At 43.1% G+C, this 26,947-nt stretch overlaps 2 protein-coding genes across 3 annotated transcripts in view; one reads left to right on the forward strand and one right to left on the reverse strand.

The window, feature by feature from the left end:
* The window catches only part of GSTM2 (glutathione S-transferase mu 2), a 1,178,915-nt gene that overhangs the window by 144,657 nt on the left and 1,007,311 nt on the right, over positions 1 to 26,947 (reverse strand). The gene's annotated exons all lie outside the window — the stretch shown is intronic.
* The window catches only part of LOC115933235 (neuroblastoma breakpoint family member 12-like), an 82,547-nt gene that overhangs the window by 26,394 nt on the left and 29,206 nt on the right, over positions 1 to 26,947 (forward strand). For both annotated transcript variants that reach the window (XM_055354085.2, XM_055354092.2), the window contains 11 exons: positions 9,835 to 10,094; positions 15,570 to 15,779; positions 17,564 to 17,669; positions 18,505 to 18,719; positions 19,774 to 19,846; positions 20,310 to 20,521; positions 21,887 to 22,096; positions 23,881 to 23,986; positions 24,822 to 25,036; positions 26,091 to 26,163; positions 26,627 to 26,838. In XM_055354085.2, the coding sequence (XP_055210060.2) occupies positions 9,929 to 10,094; positions 15,570 to 15,779; positions 17,564 to 17,669; positions 18,505 to 18,719; positions 19,774 to 19,846; positions 20,310 to 20,521; positions 21,887 to 22,096; positions 23,881 to 23,986; positions 24,822 to 25,036; positions 26,091 to 26,163; positions 26,627 to 26,838 (1,798 nt within the window). In that variant the 5' untranslated portion in view covers positions 9,835 to 9,928. The remainder of the gene's footprint in view (positions 1 to 9,834; positions 10,095 to 15,569; positions 15,780 to 17,563; positions 17,670 to 18,504; positions 18,720 to 19,773; positions 19,847 to 20,309; positions 20,522 to 21,886; positions 22,097 to 23,880; positions 23,987 to 24,821; positions 25,037 to 26,090; positions 26,164 to 26,626; positions 26,839 to 26,947) is intronic.

Raw genomic sequence — 26,947 nt, forward strand, 5'->3', positions numbered from 1 at the left:
CTTAATTTGGTTTCTGGGTTTTGTTAGTGTTTTCCCCTGCCCTTACCTCATTTACCTTAATGACAGCTCCCGCCTCTAGAGCTCAGCTAGGGCAGGCTGCCACTGCGGATTGGGGGGGCCAAGAGGCCCAGCACAAGAAGAAAGTGGGTTGAAAGCAGAGTTCTGTTTAAAGAATTTTCTGCTGGAAATTAGCCCAGAGGGAGTAAAGAGGAGCTTTAATGAGGAGCAGCTGCAGTGCCGACGCAACCCACATGAGACTTTTTTTTCCCTTTCGTTCCACATTCTGTATAGTTTTTTTAAAAATCATGATTTTGAAATAGCTGTTTTGTAAAGCATGTCTCTCTTTTTCTTCTTGTATGTGGTGGGATTTTGCTTTGTTGTTGTTGTTGTTGTTTTTTGAATGGCCAAATCCTCGTTTAAAAAAAAAAAAAAAAGCTAAAGACAGAGCTGCAGCAAAGCCCTGGATGCAATTTGGCCTCACCCTGCTGATACAGAACATTCGGTGGAGAAAACAAGGGGAGAGAACACTGGCTTTTCTTTGGAAAAGGGGCTTATTTCCTGCTCAGACTTCAGTCATCTTGGAGCTGACACAAGCTGCTACACTGTTTTAAGCTTTTCTGTAGACGAGTGGCTATTCACTTAGGAAACGTGAAAGAACAAATTTTTCTGTCCTGTATTACTAGGGAGACTGATCCTGAACTGCAGCCATTGCCAGATAGATTGGAATTGCTATTCAGATCCCAGCTTCGTTGAAATCTGTAAAGTGGCTACATGTAAACTAATCCAGGCTGCTAGTGAGATGTGAGGGTTGGGGTCTGGTTTTCATCTGCTTAAGTGAGAGGAAACTGTGAGGTATCCGTCAAATGGAATGTTTTCTAGTTCCATTAGGAGGAATCCCTTGTTTTTCTCTGTTTTCTTCCTTCCTTTGCTTTTCTACATCCAACCCCATGCGTATGTTTGAACAGTAACAATGAAAATGTGGACCTCTCAATGTCAGAAATGACACTTTTTTTTTTTTGAGGTGGGGTTCTCACCATGTTGCCCGTGTTGCCTAGGCAGGTCTCGAACTTCTGCTCTAGCAATCTGCTCGCCTTGGCCTCCCACAGTGCTGGGATTACAGGCATGAGCCACTGTGCCCAGCTGAGACTTTTAAAGAAAAAGTCATAAATATATCTTTATGGACCTGGTAAGTATTCAGATTAGTTTATGGAGTTTAAAATGGAAAAATGCTCCCCAAACCTTTCTCTGTATTCACAACCTCATCTGCGAAGTATGTTCTTTCAGAGTTCCAATGCTAGAGAAGAGAGAGTAAGTAGAAGTCACTGAGAGACATTGAAGAGACAGTTATGAAAATAATTAATAAACTCTCTACAGGAGGGAAACATTCATATAGTTTTGCGGATGAAAGGCATCTGTTAGATTTTTGTGGTTATTTTTTAGAATATACACCTTTAGTTCAAGTGGTAGACTATTTTCCAAAATGTGTGCTGGGTAGCTTAATGGAATTATAGATATGTAAGGGATGTTGGGTGTTTAGCCATGTTTTCACTCTCTAACCAAATTCAACTTTAGCCATCTCAAGAAGACAGCTATTTAAGCCCTTGTTTTCAAGCAGAGAACCTTACTTTCCACCAAGACTAACAGAGTATATTTTCTCCTTATACCACAGTTGAACAGGGATTTGCAAGTTGAAAGATCTCCTGCCTTAGGAAACAAGGGTCTGTTATTTCTGACTGTCTTACCTATTACTCCCCTTTCTTCCCATGTCCATAATGCTGCTTAGCTTCCTGGGGTGTGAAGGATAATTCTATACCTCAGGATGACTATTAGGTTGATTTGGCCTGTTATTCTACCAGACAGATCACAGAGTAGAGATGGATTTTGTGGAACATTTGGATTGAGAGACTGACTTTATCCATCACATGAAATTTAGCCTGCTTTGGAACCAGCTGCTTAGTGGGGTTTAGGTACTCAGGTATTCAGGGAACCTACACCAAGGGTTCAAGACAGGCTCTTCCCCACAAAAACTGTCTAGATGGGAGTTTGAGAAAGGTACAGCAAAGACATAACAGTGGCTTAAATAAAGAAGAACCATACCAGTGGAGACAATGTAGTGCATGACATGGCACTACATCTGCTGTTGGAAGGATCAGAGACAGGTGGGATGATTTGTAGAAGGCTTACTATAGGACAGGTTTACAGCAGATTTTTGAAAAAAGGGTGGAAGAAAGGAACCTAAGTTGGAGATATACCAGAAGGGAAGCATGATGTTTCTCACTGGAAATTAAAAAGATTTTAATATAGGGGACAGTAAACAAGATTGTGGAAATAATATGGAGTGTTCTAGTTATGGATTACTAAAGAGTAAGATGGTTAGATGATTGGAATGGGACAGACAAGCAAATCAGAGATTGTAAAGAACTTGGATTTGAAAGGCTTGGTATTAATACTGTTGCTAGTTTCTGAGCAGAAGAATGACATGAAAATTATGCTTAGGAAAGATTATTCTTTTAGTCATATGCTTAGGTTCAGCAAGGAATTTCCAGACTGTCCTTAGGGAGAGGAGAGGTATGGATAGGATGCTGGTCCATTTAGGATGTTAGAGCTGATTGAATAGGTGCTAGTCTTGGGGCAAGACTTAGTCATACACTTTCAGTTAAGTACTATTTCATTGCAAGGTCTAGGTGAAGATAGGGATATATTTGTAAAACTGGGGAAATTGCTAGATTCACAGATAACCAACTTTGGGTAGATCAGTTAGCTTTGATGTCCTTTTCAGTGCTATAGGGGTTCAGACCATTTGGTTTCTGAGATCACTGCTGAAATTCTGTGATTGTATGAGTATAATGTAAAAGTTGTCTCAATCAAGGAAACTTGGAGTAAAGACTCAATATGATGGATTTAAAAGGAATGAATGACAGTTCCAATTATTGGGTTCAAAAAACATGTGCTACAAGTATAAGATGAGAAAAATAGGGTACACTAGTAGTTCATGTGAAATAAGGCTCTGAATATTTTAGCTGAGTGTGTATTCCATAGCACATAGTAGTATTTTGTGGCTTCTAAAAAAGTACACATATCCATTGGGTATGAGTCGGAGCATTATTCTTTCTTGAACTGCGCTCTCACGATGCCTCCTCAGTTTAAGAACTTACTCTGAAATAGTAAAAGCATAGTGTCCAGATCAGGAGGTCATGGTTCAGCTCTGTGCTGCACTGGTAAGAACATGTGTTAAGCCTTTTTCCATTTTGAGCCTCACTTTTTAAAGAGGTTTTTGATGAACTGGAGTCATCCAGTGATGGGGAGGCAGGATAGCCTAGTGTTGAAGCACACGCACTCTAGAGTCTACTTGAGTTTGAATCCTGCCTCTTCCATCTACTAGCTGTGAATTTTTTTTTTTTTTTTTTGAGAGGGAGTCTCGCTCTGTCGCCCAGGCTGGAGTGCAGTGGCGCGATCTTGGCTCACTGCAACCTCCAACTTGTGGGTTCATGCCGTTCTCCTGCCTCAGCCTCTCGAGTAGCTGGGACTACAGGCGCCCGCTACCACGCCTGGCTAATTTTTTATATTTTTAGTAGAGACAGGGTTTCACTGTGTTAGCCAGGATGGTCTCGATCTCCTGACCTGGTGATCTGCCTACCTCGGCCTCCCGAAGTGCTGAGATTACAGGTGTGAGCCACCGCGCCCGGCCTAGCTGTAAAATCTTAATCTTTCTAAGCTTTGAGTTCCTCATATATAAAATAGAGATTATAATATAGCACTGGAGTGAGTAATACAAGAGACAATAGCTATCAAATGCTTAGCAAATACACAATACATAGTTAAGTACTTAGAAAATATGTTTTCAGTTACTTCGGGTATATACCTGGGAAGGGAGACAGAAAATTTTGGTCATTCTGATTATTATTACTACTATTAAGCATAGAAGCACCACTAAAAAGGTGAAGAAGCCTGGAAATAACCCTATACTGAGGAATACGCCAAACCATTGAATCCTGGAAAAAAGAAAACAAAAGGCCCACATCACTATCTTCAGATTCTTGAAGGGCTACGTGTAAGAGAAGAAGAAGGCTTGTTCTTTTTTGTTCTAGACGGTAGAGATAACCTGGAAATTGTAGAGAGACAAAGTTTGTTCTTTTCAAAGTTAAGACATAATTTATGTATCATAAAATTTACCCTTTTAAAGTGTTTAATTTAGTAGACTTTAGTATTTCCAGAGTTATGAGACCACCACCATTATCTAACTTCGAAACATTTTTATCACCCTGAAAGAAATTCTCTACTGCTTAGTAGTCACTGTCTATTTCCCTTTCCTTACAGCTCCTGGCAACACTAATCTACTTTCTATCTCTACGGATTTGCATATTCTGGACATTTCATATAAATGGAATTATATAATATGTGGCCTTTTGTGTGTGGCTTCTTTCACTTGGCATGTTTTCAAGGTTCATCCATGTTGTAGCATGTATCAGAATGTCATTCCTTTTCATGGCCACATATTTCATTTATGGATATACCACATTTTATTTATCTGTTCATCAGCTTATAGGCATTTGGGTTGTTTCTACTTTTTAGCTATTATGAATAATGCTGCTATGAACATTTTTATTATGTGGGCATATGTTTTCAGTTATCTCGGGTATATACCTAGGAAGGGAGGCAGAATTTGAAGAATTAAGAAAGAAAGAGCTTTCTCACAGTGGGATCCACCCACATTGAAGACTGTTCTTTTGTTGAAGTAGTCAGCCAGTAATTTCACTTAACAAATGCATAGTGTTTACTATGTGCTGGATAGTGTTCTAAGTGCTTTACCCTTATTTAAAAATCCTATGAAGTAGGCACTGTTATTACATCTCTTTTACAACAGGGAAGTTTAGTACCTTGCCCAAGATTACACATTGAGTAAATGGTGGAGTTGGGATTGAAATCCAGGTGGTCTGGTTCCAGAGTCTGTACTCTTAAGAGCAGCACAATAATAACTCCAAGCATTTATTAAATTCTCAAGATTTATCCGGCACCATGCCACATGCTTGTATTCAAGCAGAGGCTGGTGATCATCTTTTAGAAATATTTTAGAAATGATTACTTAATTGGATAGAAATTAAATTTCTTGAATCTGAAGGTTCTGTTATTCCAAGGATGGCTGGAAATGGGGGAAAAGCCAGCAACAAGATGATGTCTGGCCTGAGGCTTTTAAGATGATCAGAATTTGTATCAAAAAGGAAACTGTGAACATGAATGATAAGTATTATAGGAATTCAGTTAACAAGTCTTGTCAGAATGTGGTAATAAATTAGATACAACTTAAAGAGATGAAGTTACTTTAAATTGTGTGTGGAAGCCTTAGAAAAATTGAATAATTAAAGTTTCTTGGGAAGATGATCTCCTTTTACAAATGTTTAGTTTCAAATAGTGGCAGCACATATTAGGATAGAGAGATGACTTCTAGAAAACTGAACATATGGGACTGGAACAGTGTATTTTGGAGTCAGTTACAGGAAGGAAGTTGTTTAAAACCAAGTGAACAACAACAGTAACAAATGCATTTGAGAGAAAGAGCAGTGCAGTCCAGACTTAAACATTAGGGTGGCCATAATAGATGGGGAAGAAGGAGAAATCAGCAATCCAGACTAAGACTTCACTGGGTTTTGAGTTAGACAGAGGGAGTCATAGAAGCCAAGGTAAAATGATTAAAACGGTGCATGGAGTGGTTAGCAATTCTCCCTATAGGAGAGAGAATTTCCTTATGAAGTTTCAGATGAGACCACTGAACTTGACTAGAGGAAAGTCATTGTTTTTAGAAAACAGTTTCTAAGCAATAATTAGAATTAAAGTTTTGTTGCAGAGGGATAAGTAAGAAGTAGATGGAAAAGAAAGAGAAATATCTGAAATTAGGCTACAGTCATAGAAGGTTAGCTGTGAAACAATAATTTGGAAAGGGAAATGGGACCTCATGAAAATGTGGGTTAAAAGAGACTTGTATATCTTCTAAGGTAAAAGTAAAGAACTAAGTTGATGTCCAGCCCTCTAAAACATTTTAAATAGAAATCAAACTTTTTTAATACAGTAGGTCTAGGGTCACATAAAGCAAATATGTGGTTCTGTACACGGGCTTTAGGAGAGTAAGTCTGTTGTACCTCATATGTAAGTATTATCCCATTTAGAGGAAAACCCTAAGTCTTTCTTTACAGTGGCTTAAAGGCCCCAATTGATCCACATCCCAGTTACAGCTCTCATCTGTTTTCTGCTGCTCCAGATATTCTTGCTGTTTCTCAAACACGCTAGGGCTGCTCTCTGTGTTATGGCCTTTGCATTTGCTGTTCCCTTTCTCATGAATGTGTTTCCCTAAGATACCTGCATGATTACTCTCAGCTTATTTAGGTCTCAACTCGAGTATTGTCAGTGAAGGTCTTCTCTGATTTTCCTATTCTAAACTGAGATACTTCTCTTTGCTCACCCCACACCCTCATCCCCAGCTCCATTCCTTCCTGTTTAATTTTTTTTCACAGCACTTAACTCCATCTATTGTGCATCTTTTACTTAGTAATTTTGTTTTCGTCTTCCGCTATTAGAATGTAAACTCCAAGAGTGTAAGAATTTTTCTAGCACTGGAAAAATGCCTGGCACATAATAGGCATTTACTAATTGTTGTGTGAATGAATGATTATAAGTTTAATATTCTTTGTGGAAACTAATAAGGTTGATTTCCTATCAGAAACTGATCATTATTAATAAGCATATTGGATGGTATTTATAGAATTAGCCTTCATATGTTCTCTACTCAGAAGTTGGCAAACTTTTTCTGTAAAGTGCCAGAGAGTAATTATTTTTGCAGGCTTTGTGGTCTCATTACAGCTACTTGACTCTGTTGTTGTAGTGGAAAATCAGCCATAGACAATCTATAAATGAATGAGCATGGCTGTGTTCCAGTAAGACTATTAATGGACACTGAAATTTGAATTTTATATAATTTTGAAATGTCAGAAAATATCCTTCTTTTGTTCTTTTTTTCTAATCATTTAAAAATGTAAAAAACTATTCACAGGCCAAACAAAAACAGGCAGTGGTCCAAATTAGACTTGCAAACTGTACTTTGTCAATCTCTGGTTTTACTGATTTCTTAAATATATCTTAGGTTAAAACTTATTTTTCCATACTTGATAGGGAGCAACAATGTGAATTAAACTGTAGAAACAAATAATTCAGAAATACATCTGTTTAGCTTTAGAAACTTCCATTTTGCTTCATTTTTGTTTTCCTGGGAACCTTATATTTCCATTATATGTTTATGATGCTACCATTTAAATGACTTTGCATTCTCTTAGCATATGCCACATGATAGTGTTAGGGTGGTTTAATAGTTCAGGAGCAAAGCTGAGCAAAGCCCACCCACATTAAAAAATTTGCCATTATTTAGAAGGTGCATAATTCCCATATGGGAGAATGAAGAGTCATCTAATAATGCCCAGAGGGCTGCACTGTGAGTGAGAATTGTGTTGCAGTTTTTAACATTCATAACACATTTCTTGAATAAGCTGCAAATGCTTTTAATAATATATCTCAGAGTTAATTTTAGCTATGCTACATTGGCATTTTTTGCTCCTCCACTTCAAAAAACCAACACAAGAAACTATTCTCAAATCAAGCTGTGATTTGGATGGGGCATTGTATTTTCCTCAATAAGCACAAAGAAGAGAGAAAAGATGTTTTCACTTGGCAAAACTTTTTTTTTTGAGATGGAATCTCACTCTGTTGCCCAGGCTGGAGTGTAGTGGCACAATCTCGTCGGCTCACTGCAACCTCCGCCTCCCGGGTTCAAGCAATTCTCATGCCTCAGCCTCCCGAGTAGCTGGGATTACAAGCGTGCACCACCACCCTGGCTAATTTTTGTATTTTTAGTAGAGCCAGGGTTTCACCATGTTGGCCGGGCTATTCTCAAACTCCTGACCTCAGATGGTCCTCACACCTCAGCCTCCCAAAGTGCTGGAATTACAGGTGTGAGCCACTGTGCCCAGCCCACTTGCAAAACTTGTTAACATTTATAAGGTTTTTTACATACTTGATTTCGTTCAGTTCTCAGAATAATCTCATGATGTAGGTGACCTTATTAACTATTTACAATGTGAGAAAATGGATAGTCAGTGAAGATAAGTAACTTGTCCAAGGTCACAGCACCAGAACTCCAAACCAGACCTTCTGACCTTCTTGATACAGGCTCCTCACAGTCACCTGCATGCCATCTTTGGTTTCAGTGCTATGAACTTTCTTCACTGCCTGTTGGTCTGTAGCTACACCTACTCATGAAGATGCCCAGAGCCTTAGCCGCTCCTTGCTCCGCCATGCTTATCTTATGCAGCTCTGGGAGGGGTGAAGAGGCTGTGGCCAGTTACCTCACTACCACTATAGCTGTTCACCACCCTGTTTTCTCCTTTAGCCATTTTAGCTACTACACAATTCTTCTGGGCATTTTCTGTCTTAGTTCCCTAGTATCTGGCCTTCCTTCTTTTCTCAGTAACTGTGACCCCTGCTAGCTAGCCTTGCCAACCAATGGTTAATGAAAGGTCTTGGATATGACTGTCAAAGACAAAAGCACTCGTGACCCCAATGTTTCAGGTCACAGTGATTAGGAAAATCAGGACAACAAGGCTTGGGCACAGAAGAGCTGGTTTTTGAGAGGGGGATTTAGAGTTTGGTTTAAATGTGTAATCTTTGAGGTAACGGTGGAACAGCCTACTAGATTCAGTTTTCTAGTCCCTGAAAACTAAAACGAGGAATAAGTTGAATCACATATTTGGGGCACCAGCCAAATATATAGCAGCATTTATAGTTAGAATCAAAGTGTTTGTGTTTCTTAATTTAAATGCTTCTCAGAGATTCCATTTAAACAACTTCATTATGAAAATGGAGACTTACCATGCCTTTTTGATATTGTTCAGAGAAAATTGTCATAAATAATACACACAGTTTGAAATGGTTGTACATCTTATGAATCAAGGGGTGGCGTGTAAAAGGGTTCCTCAGTGCCTCAATGTGGAAAATATCATAGAATGTTATTCTTCAGTTGATTCCTTCCTTCACTTTGGTGTTTATATGGTATCTTAGATATTTTATGTTATTTTAATTATATTTTGTGCCTTTTTATTTGGTTAAAAATGCCTACTACTTAAATATTAACAGATTTTTAAATATCCCTTTGAACTCTTCCCCATTCCTGTACCTCCTTTCCCTTTTTCCGTTGTAATGGCAGCCACCTGAACATAACCCAGAAAACTAGGTATCAGCCAATTGATGTTTCAGTGGAAATAAGAGAAAGAAGCACTTACTGTTTCTCAATGCTTAATTGAGGAAAAGCACATGATATCTTACATATTTTAAATTGGAGGGGATAATAGGGTCAAGTTCATGCATTATATTGTGGCCATCTTAATCCTATCAAATGGCTTAGTCAAAATGAGAAAGTAAATGAATTTAAGCAGACAAGTACGAACAGTGCTCTAAAAAAGGTGCTGTTACACCATCCCAACCTGTACACACATGAAAAAAAGCTGGGGTGCATTTTGCGTTTGAATAAGGGTCATGTTGACTGGCCATGGCAGAGCCTGCTAGACCATACACCTGATACTCTGTCACCTGCCAGGACTCAAAAGGACATGGGAGTATGTGGTTAAGTTCTCTAAGGACTCTTTCTTCTAAAGGGAAGCAGTTTTATAGGTGGTACTTGTAGGTCTGTTGATTCCCAATCTCATGCTTTCTTGATTGGACTGTATTGTTTTACTGTAATTTTTTGGACTTACAAGAAGTCAGGTGTTTTCATGGACTCTTCTCTTTTCCATACAGATGTCCAGAAGGCTTGTTGGGGGAATATTGTCAACATCGAGACCCCTGTGAGAAGAACCGCTGCCAGAATGGTGGGACTTGTGTGGCCCAGGCCATGCTGGGGAAAGGCACGTGCCGATGTGCCTCAGGGTTTACAGGAGAGGACTGCCAGTACTTGACATCTCATCCATGCTTTGTGTCTCGACCCTGCCTGAATGGTGGCACATGCCATATGCTCAGCCGGGATACCTATGAGTGCACCTGTCAAGTCGGGTTTACAGGTAACTAATGAGACCAAAGCCAGTGCTTTCCTACCTTCAGCAGATACCTTTATTTAGCATCTTTTAGATCATGGTGTCTGGCTCTTAAATGTCCCCCAGCTCTGGTGCACATTTAGCATTGTGATAAGGAACTGGGATGTTCCAGACAACTATCCCTAACTTCCTTTTAAGAGTTTCAGGGGGCAGAGAAAGAGAAAGAAAAAGGACCAAATACTTTGACTGCTTAAAGCATATATGTCAGGGCCAGGTGCGGTGGCGCACGCTTGCAATCCCAGCACTTTGGCAGGCCAAGGCAGGAAGATCACTTGAGGCTAGAGGTTTGAGACCAGCCTGGGAAACATAGCAAGACCCCGTCTCTACAAAAAAACAAGAATAAAAATAAAACAAAATTAGTCGTGTGGTGGTGTGCACCTGTAGTCCTAACTACTTGGGAGGCTGAAGTGGAAGAATTGCTTGAGCCCAGGAGTTTGAGGCTGCAGTGAGCTATGATCGCACCACTGCACTCTAGCCTGGGTGACAGAGTGAGACCCTGTCTCAAAAAAAAAAAAAAAAAAAAATGTACACCAGGATGGGGAATCAGAGTTTACTTCACTAAAAGAAATAAGTACACTGTCACCAGAGGAAAAGTTGCTGATGTTATTGACTATTTGCTTTTAGAAATCTCCCTCCCTAGACATTCAGGGCACTGGCTTTTCTGGTTTTCTGAACCCTGTTCCTTTTGCTTCTTCATTACCTTGTTCTTATCCATTAAATGTCTGTGCTCCCTGGAGCACTGTTTTGCGCCCTCTTTTGAGCCACATCACAGCTCTCCCTAGGGAATTTCCCTGTCTGTATTCGCCTCCACTGCCACTGTCTTCATTAGCTTGCTGATGAATCTCACCATCATTCCCTTAGCTCCACCCAACCCTGACATTCAGGCTCATGTTTCTAGCTATCCTTTGTATGTTCTCCTTGGAGATATTCTACAGGTACTTTCAGCTCATCTTGTTGACAGAAATACGTAGCAACCATGTACATCCCAAATACCCACGCTAGAAACTCCCTGTCCCTTGTTCTGACCTCATTTCAACTGTCACCCAAGCCAACTTCTGAGTTGCCTTTCACCTGTCTATTCTTCCCATTTCCTCTGCTACCCTGTAGTTGAGGGCCATGTTATCTCTCACCTGGACTTCTGAAGTAGTTTCTGAATACGTTTTCTTGCCTTTATTCTCTCTCCATCTCATTCACCCATGATATTACTACATCTTTGATTATAAATACAAATATTCTAACAATCTCACCTGCTTACAATGTCTAATATTTTTTCATCATCCGCAGAATAAACTGCAAACTCTTTTACATGACTTCCATAGCTCTCTACAGCCTAGACTTTACATCTTTTTGTAGCCTGGCCTCCCCACAAGCATCTAGGCCTAGTCACACCAAATTCTCCTTATTTCCTGAAAATGTTGTACTTATTATTGCTTCCATACAGTTACACACCCTTTTGCCTGGAATGCCCTTTTCTACAACTGGTGATTGTCCAATGTTATTTAAAACTGTGTCTTAGTGACCCTTTCATGATTCCTTTAGGCAAATGGTCTCTAAGTTTTATTATTTTTATGTATCACATTTTGTTGTAATTTTTTTTTACACATATCTCACCTGAATAGATTGTGGGTTTTTCTAGGTGGGTCTGAGCTTTATTCAAAAGTGTTTATTAAATTAGATGAGAAAAGGAGGAACATTCTTCATTTTTTCTCCTGCTTTAAGCACTAAACCAAGAGTTCTATAAATGCAATAAGCAAAAAAGTGAAAAATGTACTCAGAAAACTATACTGTATCAGTTAGTGTAGAATACTGTTCTATTAATTTTTCATTGTATTAGGGTTCTCTAGAGGGATGGAACTAATGGAATATATATGTATGTATATATATACCAACCCAAAGTGTCTTGGTGGCAATCTTAATATATATATATTGGCAATCTTTATATATATATAAAGGAGAGTTTGTTAAGTATTAATTCACATGATCACAAGGTCCCACAATAGGCTGTCTGCAGGCTGAGGAGCAAGGAGAGCCAGTCTGAGTTCCAAAACCGAAGAACTTGGGGTTCGATATTTGAGGGCAGGAAACATCCAGCACGGGAAAAAGATGTAGGCTGGGAGGCTAGGCCAGTCTCGCTTTTTCATGTTTTTCTGCCTGCTTTATATTTGCTGACAGATGATCAAATGGTGTCCATCCAGATTAAGGGTGGGCCTGCCTTCCCCAGCCCACTGACTCAAATGTTAATCTCCTTTGGCAACACCTTCACAGACACACCCAAGATCAATACTTTGTATCCTTCAATTCAATCAAGTTGACACACTCAGTTTTAACCATCACAAATCTACCCCTTGTCAACTTGAACCCATACACATCTCCTGAGATCACACATAATCTTCAAATAAAGACAATAATTAGGTCATAATTACACCTAATGTAGTACAACTATTCTTCGTACATCTGGAAACACACCAGTCCCCAACTGAAACACTCTTACATAAAGTTAACGATACTTAAATGCTGATGTGAAGTCAATAAATCTTATGTTACATGATAAAGGAGAAAGGAAATAAAATGAAGATATTTTCTTAGTACAAGTGTGTGCAAGCACAGACATGTTTTTAATAAAGGAAGGAGGAAATACTGAGGACAATTACAGTCCTCATTTCTGCAGCTGGTCACATGGTAGTAGCTGGTATTGATGAGTACCTTCTTCTACCCATTTTGTATTCCTTTTGCCTTCAGCAAACACCTCAGCAGGTTGTGTTTTTTTTTTTTTCCTGATGGAGAGGCCCAAACCTTCATTCATCTAGGCGGGACCATTTGTAGTCCCGCCTGGATTGGGCTGTTGTAGTTGCCCATTGACCTTAATCACAGGGCATGGTAATGCTAAGAGACGCCCTAATGGATCTCCTGTATTCCATGAATACTCTTTCTTACCTCCGTTCTGGAGTAGTAGACTGATTTCATCTTGATAGCCTGGGTCTTGATAGCCTTGATGTCCCAGCCAACACTGTAACGCCTTTCTTAACCTGTTTACTTAAAGGTAGGAACCCAAAGTGTCCTGGTGGCAATCTTAACTACCAGTTTAATGGAATTGTTGTTGTGTCTTCTGGTGGCAGCGTTCCTCCCTCTGGAACTAAGACCTCTAGGCCAGCAGAACTTAATGTTGCGGGAACAGGAAGCAAACATTTTGCTAGTGGATCACTAGGGGTGATGGTGAGTGGTACCACTTCCATTTCCACCCCTTGATTCCTGGACCTGTGAATCCTGGCTATGGGAGAAACAGTACCACATATTGGACGCTGATTCAGAGCATACACAGCCTTCTTGAGAACTTTGCCCCAACCCTGCAAAGTATTCTCACCTAGTTGGCATTGTAATTGTGACTGCAAAAGGCCATTCCACCGTTCTGCTTCAGGATGTTGGGGAACATGGTAAGACCAGTGAATTCCATGAGCATGAGCCCACTGCTGCACTTCTTTAGCCATAAAGTGAATGCCTTGGTCAGAGGCAATGCTGTGTGGAATACCATGACAGTGGATAAGGCATTCCATGAGTCCACGGATGGTAGTCTTGGCAGAACCATTGCATGCAGGATAGGCAAACCCATATCCAGAGTAAGTGTCTATTCCAGTAAGGACAAACATCTGCCCTTTTCACAATGGAAGAAGTCCAACATAATCAACCTGCCACCAAGTAGCTGGCTGATCACCCTGAGGAATAGTGCCATATCAAAGGCACAGTGTTGGTTTCTGCTGCTGGCAAATTGGGCACTCTGCAGTGGCAGTAGCCAGGTCAGCTTTCCACCGAGTTTTTTCGTTTAGAAACTTGACAGATTTTCATTCTGACACAGAATGTCAGGTCTCCCAGACCCTAGAAAATACATTGACTTAAAGCCTTTGATACATCTCAAAGCAGTATCCTTACAGTGTCACTGGAAGATGGTGCGGGCTGCAGAGAGGGATGCTTTCAAATGGGATTAACCAGTCCTCCTTCCTTCCCTTCCACATGAATGCTGGGCAGCCCAGGGTCAACCCACTGCACCCTCAACTCAGGCAAGTCCAGCAGCCAATCTTAGGAGACCTGGGCTACAGAACAGTCTCTCAAGTTCCAGGCTCACAAAACCTAGGTGGGGATGAAAGCTGAGAAAGCGAAGGGGTGGTTCAGGGGATCACTCTTTCCTACTTGTTCCTCTCACCTCAAACTCACCTTCTACTGCACAGCAACACTGAGGATCGCCAACCAACCCTGACCATAACCTTGATCTTGCCATGTTCTGTTAGTGGAATGCAACCCAAAATCAATGGTGTTAGGTCATCTCAACAAAATATATATCAAACCATATTCCATAAGAACTGCTCGTGGCCCTGTTCTTTTCAGTATATGGGGAAACAAAATGGAAACAACAAAACAGCATCAGGTTTACAAAACTTCCCAAGATAGATGGTCACACATGTTTTCAGGAGACCTCTATATAAATGACTTTGATCACTTGATACCTTGAAAAGAGGTCTTGTGGCACTAGATTGACATCTATAAGTGACAAGTATAAAATGTAGTGCTCAGTGACATTAAAAAACAAATCAACCCACATAGAGGAAGAGCTTTGGACGTAGGGATGTCAAACTGGTCTAGAATGTAATGAAAACCCAAGAAGGTGCCCCAGTAAGAAAGAAGAAATCAGTCTAACAATGGGATGCAGCAGCAAGAATACTGGGACAGGAAAGAAAACATTTTAAAAAAATGAATTATTCATTCACTTTCTAGTGGATACAGAAAAAACTGCAGAAGACCCGGAGGATAGCAGGGCAGGCTAAAAGTTTGATATCTTACACCTGTGGAAAAGCCTTAAGCTCTGTTTTAACTGAGAGCAGGTGGGGTGACTTTATGACTACCATTAAGAAAATATAACCTGTTGGGAAACTGTTTCTGCCTTGATGATGTTGTACAGACAAGAGATAAACAGTGAGGAATATGCTTAGATGTATTGGGAAAGACACAGGTCTGTGGCATTGTCACAAGGGTACACGAATACTGAGAGTGAATGCTGAAGGAATGATCCCCATTGGTGGTGACCCTCAGGTGAGACTAGGGTGCCTGTGTTTCAGCAAAGCCTGGGCAATTGCAATGCAGGGCTCCTAAGATTCCATGACAACCCCACCTTCTAATTCTGTTATGGCAACTGCAGACGGTTACCTGGCACGCTGGCCACATTCTACCTCACTCTTATCAGAGTCTGAGCTACCGGCAGTGCTTTCAGCTCTGTGTTCAGGCACCTCGAACCTTGTTTTTGTGGTGAAGGATCCTAAAGTGCTGTGGGGAGTGATCACATTTTTCATAACAGTAAGTTAAGAATTTCAGTTACTGACATCCCTCAGTCCTGATTAAGCCTATTTGATTTCACCAGTTTTTAACCCATCATGTGTTTGCCTTTCTTCTCCCCAGTCCCTGGCCCCACCTCTTCTGCCACAAACGTCAGCATGGTGGTATCAGCCAGCCCTTTGTCCAGCGAGAAGGCAGAGATGAACATTCTAGAAATCAATGAGAAATTGCGCCCCCAGCTGGCAGAGAAGAAACAGCAGTTCAGAAGCCTCCAAGAGAAATGTTTTGTAACTCAACTGGCCGGCTTCCTGGCCAACGGACAGAAGAAATACAGTAAGATCTATAGGCTCACCATCACGAAAGTGATGAATGATGTCCTGTCTTCTCTCTGAGACACTAAATGCTCTCTCCATCAAAAATAATTTCATCCTTCCTGTACTTCTAGGAAAACAGAAATGGGTATTTTAACATTTTGTTAAAGTTGGAAGACAGAGGTACCCTAAGTATTTAGCAACTTTCCATGTTTGCAATCAGGTGGGGGTGGGACTAGAGTTAAACTGCCATTTATTGATTTCTGACACAGGCACAGAATGACCTGTTTTCTCCAAGAGGCTCAATCGTGTTTTCAAGAATCCTCTCTGTACCATATAAGATCCTGCAGACAAATAACATCTAGTCTGTTGTTCTAAATGTCTGAGACTAGTGAACTTTTATTCAGTTCAAGTTTCTGTTGAGGCCCAACAGGCAAAGCTCTGTTCTAGTGACTCTGAGGGAAACTTGGTGATAGTAGCCAGTACCTGCTCTGAGGGGCTTCAAGAGGAGTCTACTCCTAATAGAACCTGTGCTGTCTATAAGTGACAGCATCAAGAGCAGGGAGTAGGGGCCGTGCATGGTGGCTCACTCCTGTAATCCCAGCACTTTGGGAGGCTGAGGCGGGCAGATCATGAGGTCAGGAGTTTGAGACCAGCCTGGGCAACATGGAGAAACCCCATCTCCACTAAAAATACAAAAAGTAGATGGGCGTGGTGGCAGGTGACTGTAATCACCCCTGCTCAGGAGGCTGAGGCAGGAGAATCCTTTGAACCCAGGAGGCTGAGGTTGCAGTGAGCCAAGATTTTGCCATTGCACTCCAGCCTGGGCGACAGGGCGAGACTGGTAAAAATAATAATAATAATAATAATGATAAATAAAAATAAGAATAAAAAGCAGAGAGTAGCTTGGTGAGAGTGAAGTCCTGCTTCCTGGGGCACAGAGTCTTGTTGCTAAAGAGGAAGAAAGATCGCACCCGAGAATGTGTGGAGATAGCAGTGCAGTGTACAGAGCAGGGACCGTGGGCCCGTCTCCTGGGCTCCATCCAAGTTGCTTGTCTTGTCTGTCCCTCAGTTTCCTCACCTGTTCAGAGGGTACTACAATAATACCTACCTCTGTAAATTGCTGCAGTGAATTACATGAGCTATTTCTTGTCAATCTCCTAGAACATTTATTGGCACACAGTAAACACTATCTATTAGTTCTTCATTCTGCTGTTTCTAAATTAACACACACTTTATTAGCATTTGGGCATATTTCCTTCATGGCCTTATGGTGTTATGTGTCACTCTTTATGCTTCAGATATGATTCTTAAAATCATAACTGAAGATATGATTTAAAAATCAAAGATTTTAAAAATCTTTCGCATACTTGTCCTTGAAATTCCCAGTAAAAGGGAAACCATCAGTCCCATAGTCCTAGGGGCCTTCCCGACTGTACAAGAAATCACTACTTCATGCCCCAGGGCAGTGTTTTAGAGGAGAGGCTGCAAGGCTTGGGAAAGTGGCCCCGCATTCAGAGTCAGACCTCAGGGACTGTGAATTCTGACTCCACTTCGTTGTGGTTGAATCATCTTGTCAACTTCCTTGACGTGCCCTTGAGGTTCTCTTTCTTCATCTCTAAATTTTGGAGGATCAGATGCCAGAAAGTCAGGAGACTGAAGAGTAAAGATGTGGAAATCCCTGTCTAGACCCTGGTACTGGGGAGAGTTTTGTCCTTGGGATGGACCTGGCTCCTGCCCTGTAGGCAATGACCACAGCAGCATGTCCAGCCTTCCACTGAGGCAGGCGTGTCTGTCTTTTCTCAGAATACGAAGAGTGCGAAGACCTCATAAAATCTATGCTGAGGAATGAGCGACGACAGTTCAAGGAGGAGAAGCTTGCGGAGCAGCTCAAGCAAGCTGAGGAGCTCAGGTGAGGGGACCCCATGGGGGCAGGCAGGGGGGCAGGTGTGTAAATCTCTGAAGTACAACAGCTCGGTGGGGAGAAGTAAGAACGAAGCTGGGCCAGGGGAAGGGCAGGAATTGCCATGGCAGGCTCGCAACACACAAGTATTTATCAAGCAGAGAAGAGGTATAATAAAAATGTATGGGTTGCAGTTGTTTCTCAGAGCTTTGTTTTCTCTTTTTCAAACAAGTAATTGTTGATGTGAAATTTACATAACACAAAATTAACCAAAGGAGTGTGAACCACACAGCAGCATTCAGTATACTCAAAATGGTGTGCCGTCACCACCCCACTTACCCTTAGTGAGAATCACCTCCTGACTGACTGCGGCTTCTCATTCTTTCACTCAATCAACGTTGCCTTCTCGACCCTGTCATTCTTTTCTTCTTTCGTCTTTTCAATTCGCCCCATCTGCATCTGGCCTCATTTCTGTACATGGCTTTGTATCTAGTGGCCGCAAGATGCACCATGTGTATTTTCACATGGAAATGTCCATGGCCAGAGTGAGGAACTGAAAGGATGTCTTTTTGAAACGGAATTAGGAAGACACCTACTTTTGTTTACAGAAGGGAAAGATGAATGGAACATCATCGAGGATCTTGCAGGAGCCCTCTCTGATACAGAGGAAGCCTGTAAACCATTTTCTATTCTTTCTCTTGGCCACAGACATTCCTTTCAACATGTGCTGACCTTCTGCTTGAAGGTCTCCTTGAGGACATTGTCTCAGAAGTCTCTGTTGCAATATTTGAACGGGTCACTCAACTCTTTCTACTCTTAAATTTTCTCTACCGTCTCACCTTAGGCAATATAAAGTCCTGGTTCACTCTCAGGGACGAGAGCTGACCCAGTTAAAGGAGAAGTTACGGGAAGGGAGAGATGCCTCCCGCTCATTGAATGAGCATCTCCAGGCCCTCCTCACTCCGGATGAGCCGGACAAGTCCCAGGGGCAGGACCTCCAAGAACAGCTGGCTGAGGGGTGTAGACTGGCACAGCAACTTGTCCAAAAGCTCAGCCCAGGTAAGGTGGCCATAGGCCCTGATGACCCAAAACCCCAGGCTTATGAGAGGCTCCAGACCTCCATACTTTCACAATGACAGTTGTATCAGCGGGGTTTTTTTCTGCTACACCTATGTGGCCATGACATGACCAGGACTTCCTGGGTAAGAACGGAGATGGGAAACCCATGGGGTTGGAGGTCACAGTATTGCAAGTGTCCCTCCTTCCTTGATGGAAGGTGGTCTTTGGAGCAAGAGGCAGCATCTTTCTAGTTTTAAAGGACAGGAAGGAGGCTGTGATGGGAGGGCGCTTGTTGGAGTGAAAAGAGCTCTGGGCTAAGAATGAAGGTTCCCAGGCTGTCTTTTGGCAATGTTCTTAGTAAGTGTCGGTGAGTGAGTGATTTATCTTTCCAGAGTTTCTCTCTCTCCATCTGCAAAGGCAGACAAATTGTCTCTTGCAAGGGTCTGAAGCATCCAAATATGGGAACACTTACGAATGCTTTTCAAAATGAGATGAAGCCCCTCTCCATGTGGTGTTGGAGAAGGCACTTGATGTGGGGGCATTTGGTGGTAGGAAGTGCTTCAGACTGGAGCACTCCCCATGGATAGAATGTCCCTGAATAACACAGCAAAAGCCACATGGAGGGCCTGTGCAGTCTCATGACGCATAGAGGACTGTGGGACAAGTTTGTCCTCTCCTAAGAGAAAGAATGAGGTTTGAAATGCGAACTGTGACAGGACACCAAGCCTGTTCCTGGGAATCAGATCTGTGGCAGGATGGGGGAGACAGCGGCCAAAGTCCAGAGAGAGGCTGCACAAGCCTCCAGTGATATGGGAAGCAAAAGGTCTTTTCAGTATTTGGCCACATCTTGATGGTGGCCCTCCACATCAGAAATGCATTGCCCGATGGATCAGGAAACCATGCCAGGGCATTTTGTGAAAGATAAAACATGAGAGTTTTCAGTACAATGCTGAACCATACGTAGATGTTCATGTCTCTGTGCACGTTGGGCTGACTGACTGTGCTTGTGGAATGTGAAGTGGGAAATATCTGAACGAACATTTTGTATTTATAGAAAATGACGAAGATGAGGATGAAGATGTTCAAGTTGAGGAGGCTGAGAAGGTGCAGAAATCATCTCCCCCCAGGTAACACCGAATACTCAGGAGCAAGTAATGGGTGGTAACATATGAAAATGTCTAGGAGGCACACCCTCTCTGGCATCTATGGTGGGCCAAAAGCCCGCATCCCCTTGGCCACAGTATGTGAAATTGAACCCAGCTTAGACACAGGGTGCGGCAGCTGTCGTGTTTCTCTATGTGTGCCAAGTGTCATGTCTGTACCATACAGGGATAGCTGAGTCTTCATCCTCCTCAGCTCCTATCTGTCCAGTGCACTGAACACCAGCTGCTCTCTTCCTCTCTGGCTCCCATGGCAGCCATGCTCTGTTGCAGAGAGAAGAGGATTGCATGTTCCCTCTTTAAGGGAACCTCCATTTTGCTTTCTGGGACCACTCTCTTAATGCCGCCTGTCAAAACCAGCTAGGACTCCCTGGGGTCCAATCCCTCTGTGTTTAATCTTCTGTCATCTCTGTCCCACCTGTCTCGTCAGGGAGGTGCAGAAGGCTGAAGAGAGCAAAGTCCCTGAGGACTCACTGGAGGAATGTGCCATCACTTGTTCAAATAGCCACGGCCCTTGTGACTCCAACCAGCCTCACAAGAACATCAAAATCACATTTGAGGAAGACGAAGTCAACTCAACTCTGGTTGTAGACAGAGAATCCTCTCATGATGAATGTCAGGATGCTCTAAACATTCTCCCAGGTAGCCTCTATTTTCCTTGCGTCTCATACCTCTGTCTAGGCTATGGAAGATCAATTCTGAGGACAGGCTGTATATACACATATTGTTATTGTTTTAGTCAGAAACTAGGATGGAGCTAGGTGCTGTGACTCACACATATAATCACAGCACTTTGGAAGGCCCAAGTGGGAGGATGACTTGAGTTCAGGAGTTGAAGACCAGCCTGGACAATATGGTGAAACCCATCTTTACAAAGAATACAAAAAATTAGGCAGGCATGGTGCTGCATGCCTATAGTCCCAACTGCTCAGGAGACTTAGGTGGGAGGATCGGCTGAGACGTTCCTCCCACCCTCGTTCACTCCTCTCAGGCTAGACTCTCTCTCCTTTTCATTGGCTTGTCTTAGCTATTAATAAGAAGTCTCGGCCTGGCGCGGTGGCTCACACATGTAATCCCAGCACTTTGGGAGGCCGGGGCGGGTGGATCACGAGGTCAGGAGATCGAGACCATCCTGGCTAACACGGTGAAGCCCCGTCTTTACTGAAAATACAAAAAAAAAAAAAAATAAAATTAGCTGGGCACGGTGGTGGGTGCCTGTAGTCCCAGCTACTCAGGAGGCTGAGGCAGGAGAATGGCATGAACCCAGGAACCGGAGCTTGCAGTGAGCCGAGATTGTGCCACTGCACTCCAGCCTGGGAGACAGAGCGAGACTCCATCTCAGAAAGAAAAAAAAAAAAAGTAAGTCTCTGACCAGGGGCGCTGGCTCACATCTTAATCCCAGCACTTTGGGAGGCTGAGGTAGGCGGAACACCTGAGGTCAGGAGTTCGAAACCAGCCTGTCCAAGATGGCGAAACCCCATCTCTACTAAAAATACAAAAATTAGCTGGCATGTTACTTGGCGCTTGTAATCCCAGATGCTTGGCAGGCTGAGGGATGAGAATCGCTTGAACCCGGGAGGCAGAGGTGGCAGTGAGCTGAGATTGTGCCTCTGCACTGCAGCCTGCGTGACAGAGTGAGACTCCGTCTCAAACAAAAAACAAAAAAACAAAAAAAGAAAAAAATTTAAAAAGCAAAATGAAATCTTTTGTGCTACACAGAAACATTGGCCACTGATGGGGTAAAAATCTCAGGGCCAAGCCTTGCTTTATAGAAACGTATAAGCAAGAAAAGTGTAGAAGTGTTTATATCTTGGTTTCAAGGTGACTGCATAGCTAAGACAAGTTGACTTAAAGGAGATCAAGACTGGAGATGACAAGAGTGAAACCAGGGAAACAACATCTTCAAATAAGTAGACAAGGCTGCCAGTGACATCCCTCAGTCCTGATTAAGCCTATTTGATTTCACCAGTTTTTAACTCATCATGTGTTTGCCTTTCTTCACCCCAGTCCCTGGCCCCACCTCTTGTGCCACAAACGTCAGCATGGTGGTATCAGCCAGCCCTTTGTCCAGCGAGAAGGCAGAGATGAACATTCTAGAAATCAATGAGAAATTGCGCCCCCAGCTGGCAGAGAAGAAACAGCAGTTCAGAAGCCTCCAAGAGAAATGTTTTGTAACTCAACTGGCCGGCTTCCTGGCCAACGGACAGAAGAAATACAGTAAGATCTATAGGCTCACCATCATGAAAGTGATGAATGATGTCCTGTCTTCTCTCTGAGACACTAAATGCTCTCTCCATCAAAAATAATTTCATCCTTCCTGTACTTCTAGGAAAACAGAAATGGGTATTTTAACATTTTGTTAAAGTTGGAAGACAGAGGTACCCTAAGTATTTAGCAACTTTCCATGTTTGCAATCAGGTGGGGGTGGGACTAGAGTTAAACTGCCATTTATTGATTTCTGACACAGGCACAGAATGACCTGTTTTCTCCAAGAGGCTCAATCGTGTTTTCAAGAATCCTCTCTGTACCATATAAGATCCTGCAGACAAATAACATCTAGTCTGTTGTTCTAAATGTCTGAGACTAGTGAACTTTTATTCAGTTCAAGTTTCTGTTGAGGCCCAACAGGCAAAGCTCTGTTCTAGTGACTCTGAGGGAAACTTGGTGATAGTAGCCAGTACCTGCTCTGAGGGGCTTCAAGAGGAGTCTACTCCTAATAGAACCTGTGCTGTCTATAAGTGACAGCATCAAGAGCAGGGAGTAGGGGCCGTGCATGGTGGCTCACTCCTGTAATCCCAGCACTTTGGGAGGCTGAGGCGGGCAGATCATGAGGTCAGGAGTTTGAGACCAGCCTGGGCAACATGGAGAAACCCCATCTCCACTAAAAATACAAAAAGTAGATGGGCGTGGTGGCAGGTGACTGTAATCACCCCTGCTCAGGAGGCTGAGGCAGGAGAATCCTTTGAACCCAGGAGGCTGAGGTTGCAGTGAGCCAAGATTTTGCCATTGCACTCCAGCCTGGGCGACAGGGCGAGACTGGTAAAAATAATAATAATAATAATAATGATAAATAAAAATAAGAATAAAAAGCAGAGAGTAGCTTGGTGAGAGTGAAGTCCTGCTTCCTGGGGCACAGAGTCTTGTTGCTAAAGAGGAAGAAAGATCGCACCCGAGAATGTGTGGAGATAGCAGTGCAGTGTACAGAGCAGGGACCGTGGGCCCGTCTCCTGGGCTCCATCCAAGTTGCTTGTCTTGTCTGTCCCTCAGTTTCCTCACCTGTTCAGAGGGTACTACAATAATACCTACCTCTGTAAATTGCTGCAGTGAATTACATGAGCTATTTCTTGTCAATCTCCTAGAACATTTATTGGCACACAGTAAACACTATCTATTAGTTCTTCATTCTGCTGTTTCTAAATTAACACACACTTTATTAGCATTTGGGCATATTTCCTTCATGGCCTTATGGTGTTATGTGTCACTCTTTATGCTTCAGATATGATTCTTAAAATCATAACTGAAGATATGATTTAAAAATCAAAGATTTTAAAAATCTTTCGCATACTTGTCCTTGAAATTCCCAGTAAAAGGGAAACCATCAGTCCCATAGTCCTAGGGGCCTTCCCGACTGTACAAGAAATCACTACTTCATGCCCCAGGGCAGTGTTTTAGAGGAGAGGCTGCAAGGCTTGGGAAAGTGGCCCCGCATTCAGAGTCAGACCTCAGGGACTGTGAATTCTGACTCCACTTCGTTGTGGTTGAATCATCTTGTCAACTTCCTTGACGTGCCCTTGAGGTTCTCTTTCTTCATCTCTAAATTTTGGAGGATCAGATGCCAGAAAGTCAGGAGACTGAAGAGTAAAGATGTGGAAATCCCTGTCTAGACCCTGGTACTGGGGAGAGTTTTGTCCTTGGGATGGACCTGGCTCCTGCCCTGTAGGCAATGACCACAGCAGCATGTCCAGCCTTCCACTGAGGCAGGCGTGTCTGTCTTTTCTCAGAATACGAAGAGTGCGAAGACCTCATAAAATCTATGCTGAGGAATGAGCGACGACAGTTCAAGGAGGAGAAGCTTGCGGAGCAGCTCAAGCAAGCTGAGGAGCTCAGGTGAGGGGACCCCATGGGGGCAGGCAGGGGGGCAGGTGTGTAAATCTCTGAAGTACAACAGCTCGGTGGGGAGAAGTAAGAACGAAGCTGGGCCAGGGGAAGGGCAGGAATTGCCATGGCAGGCTCGCAACACACAAGTATTTATCAAGCAGAGAAGAGGTATAATAAAAATGTATGGGTTGCAGTTGTTTCTCAGAGCTTTGTTTTCTCTTTTTCAAACAAGTAATTGTTGATGTGAAATTTACATAACACAAAATTAACCAAAGGAGTGTGAACCACACAGCAGCATTCAGTATACTCAAAATGGTGTGCCGTCACCACCCCACTTACCCTTAGTGAGAATCACCTCCTGACTGACTGCGGCTTCTCATTCTTTCACTCAATCAACGTTGCCTTCTCGACCCTGTCATTCTTTTCTTCTTTCGTCTTTTCAATTCGCCCCATCTGCATCTGGCCTCATTTCTGTACATGGCTTTGTATCTAGTGGCCGCAAGATGCACCATGTGTATTTTCACATGGAAATGTCCATGGCCAGAGTGAGGAACTGAAAGGATGTCTTTTTGAAACGGAATTAGGAAGACACCTACTTTTGTTTACAGAAGGGAAAGATGAATGGAACATCATCGAGGATCTTGCAGGAGCCCTCTCTGATACAGAGGAAGCCTGTAAACCATTTTCTATTCTTTCTCTTGGCCACAGACATTCCTTTCAACATGTGCTGACCTTCTGCTTGAAGGTCTCCTTGAGGACATTGTCTCAGAAGTCTCTGTTGCAATATTTGAACGGGTCACTCAACTCTTTCTACTCTTAAATTTTCTCTACCGTCTCACCTTAGGCAATATAAAGTCCTGGTTCACTCTCAGGGACGAGAGCTGACCCAGTTAAAGGAGAAGTTACGGGAAGGGAGAGATGCCTCCCGCTCATTGAATGAGCATCTCCAGGCCCTCCTCACTCCGGATGAGCCGGACAAGTCCCAGGGGCAGGACCTCCAAGAACAGCTGGCTGAGGGGTGTAGACTGGCACAGCAACTTGTCCAAAAGCTCAGCCCAGGTAAGGTGGCCATAGGCCCTGATGACCCAAAACCCCAGGCTTATGAGAGGCTCCAGACCTCCATACTTTCACAATGACAGTTGTATCAGCGGGGTTTTTTTCTGCTACACCTATGTGGCCATGACATGACCAGGACTTCCTGGGTAAGAACGGAGATGGGAAACCCATGGGGTTGGAGGTCACAGTATTGCAAGTGTCCCTCCTTCCTTGATGGAAGGTGGTCTTTGGAGCAAGAGGCAGCATCTTTCTAGTTTTAAAGGACAGGAAGGAGGCTGTGATGGGAGGGCGCTTGTTGGAGTGAAAAGAGCTCTGGGCTAAGAATGAAGGTTCCCAGGCTGTCTTTTGGCAATGTTCTTAGTAAGTGTCGGTGAGTGAGTGATTTATCTTTCCAGAGTTTCTCTCTCTCCATCTGCAAAGGCAGACAAATTGTCTCTTGCAAGGGTCTGAAGCATCCAAATATGGGAACACTTACGAATGCTTTTCAAAATGAGATGAAGCCCCTCTCCATGTGGTGTTGGAGAAGGCACTTGATGTGGGGGCATTTGGTGGTAGGAAGTGCTTCAGACTGGAGCACTCCCCATGGATAGAATGTCCCTGAATAACACAGCAAAAGCCACATGGAGGGCCTGTGCAGTCTCATGACGCATAGAGGACTGTGGGACAAGTTTGTCCTCTCCTAAGAGAAAGAATGAGGTTTGAAATGCGAACTGTGACAGGACACCAAGCCTGTTCCTGGGAATCAGATCTGTGGCAGGATGGGGGAGACAGCGGCCAAAGTCCAGAGAGAGGCTGCACAAGCCTCCAGTGATATGGGAAGCAAAAGGTCTTTTCAGTATTTGGCCACATCTTGATGGTGGCCCTCCACATCAGAAATGCATTGCCCGATGGATCAGGAAACCATGCCAGGGCATTTTGTGAAAGATAAAACATGAGAGTTTTCAGTACAATGCTGAACCATACGTAGATGTTCATGTCTCTGTGCACGTTGGGCTGACTGACTGTGCTTGTGGAATGTGAAGTGGGAAATATCTGAACGAACATTTTGTATTTATAGAAAATGACGAAGATGAGGATGAAGATGTTCAAGTTGAGGAGGCTGAGAAGGTGCAGAAATCATCTCCCCCCAGGTAACACCGAATACTCAGGAGCAAGTAATGGGTGGTAACATATGAAAATGTCTAGGAGGCACACCCTCTCTGGCATCTATGGTGGGCCAAAAGCCCGCATCCCCTTGGCCACAGTATGTGAAATTGAACCCAGCTTAGACACAGGGTGCGGCAGCTGTCGTGTTTCTCTATGTGTGCCAAGTGTCATGTCTGTACCATACAGGGATAGCTGAGTCTTCATCCTCCTCAGCTCCTATCTGTCCAGTGCACTGAACACCAGCTGCTCTCTTCCTCTCTGGCTCCCATGGCAGCCATGCTCTGTTGCAGAGAGAAGAGGATTGCATGTTCCCTCTTTAAGGGAACCTCCATTTTGCTTTCTGGGACCACTCTCTTAATGCCGCCTGTCAAAACCAGCTAGGACTCCCTGGGGTCCAATCCCTCTGTGTTTAATCTTCTGTCATCTCTGTCCCACCTGTCTCGTCAGGGAGGTGCAGAAGGCTGAAGAGAGCAAAGTCCCTGAGGACTCACTGGAGGAATGTGCCATCACTTGTTCAAATAGCCACGGCCCTTGTGACTCCAACCAGCCTCACAAGAACATCAAAATCACATTTGAGGAAGACGAAGTCAACTCAACTCTGGTTGTAGACAGAGAATCCTCTCATGATGAATGTCAGGATGCTCTAAACATTCTCCCAGGTAGCCTCTATTTTCCTTGCGTCTCATACCTCTGTCTAGGCTATGGAAGATCAATTCTGAGGACAGGCTGTATATACACATATTGTTATTGTTTTAGTCAGAAACTAGG

Source organism: Gorilla gorilla, chromosome 1 (assembly GCF_029281585.2).
Source record: "Gorilla gorilla gorilla isolate KB3781 chromosome 1, NHGRI_mGorGor1-v2.1_pri, whole genome shotgun sequence".
NCBI classification, from domain to species: domain Eukaryota; kingdom Metazoa; phylum Chordata; class Mammalia; order Primates; family Hominidae; genus Gorilla; species Gorilla gorilla.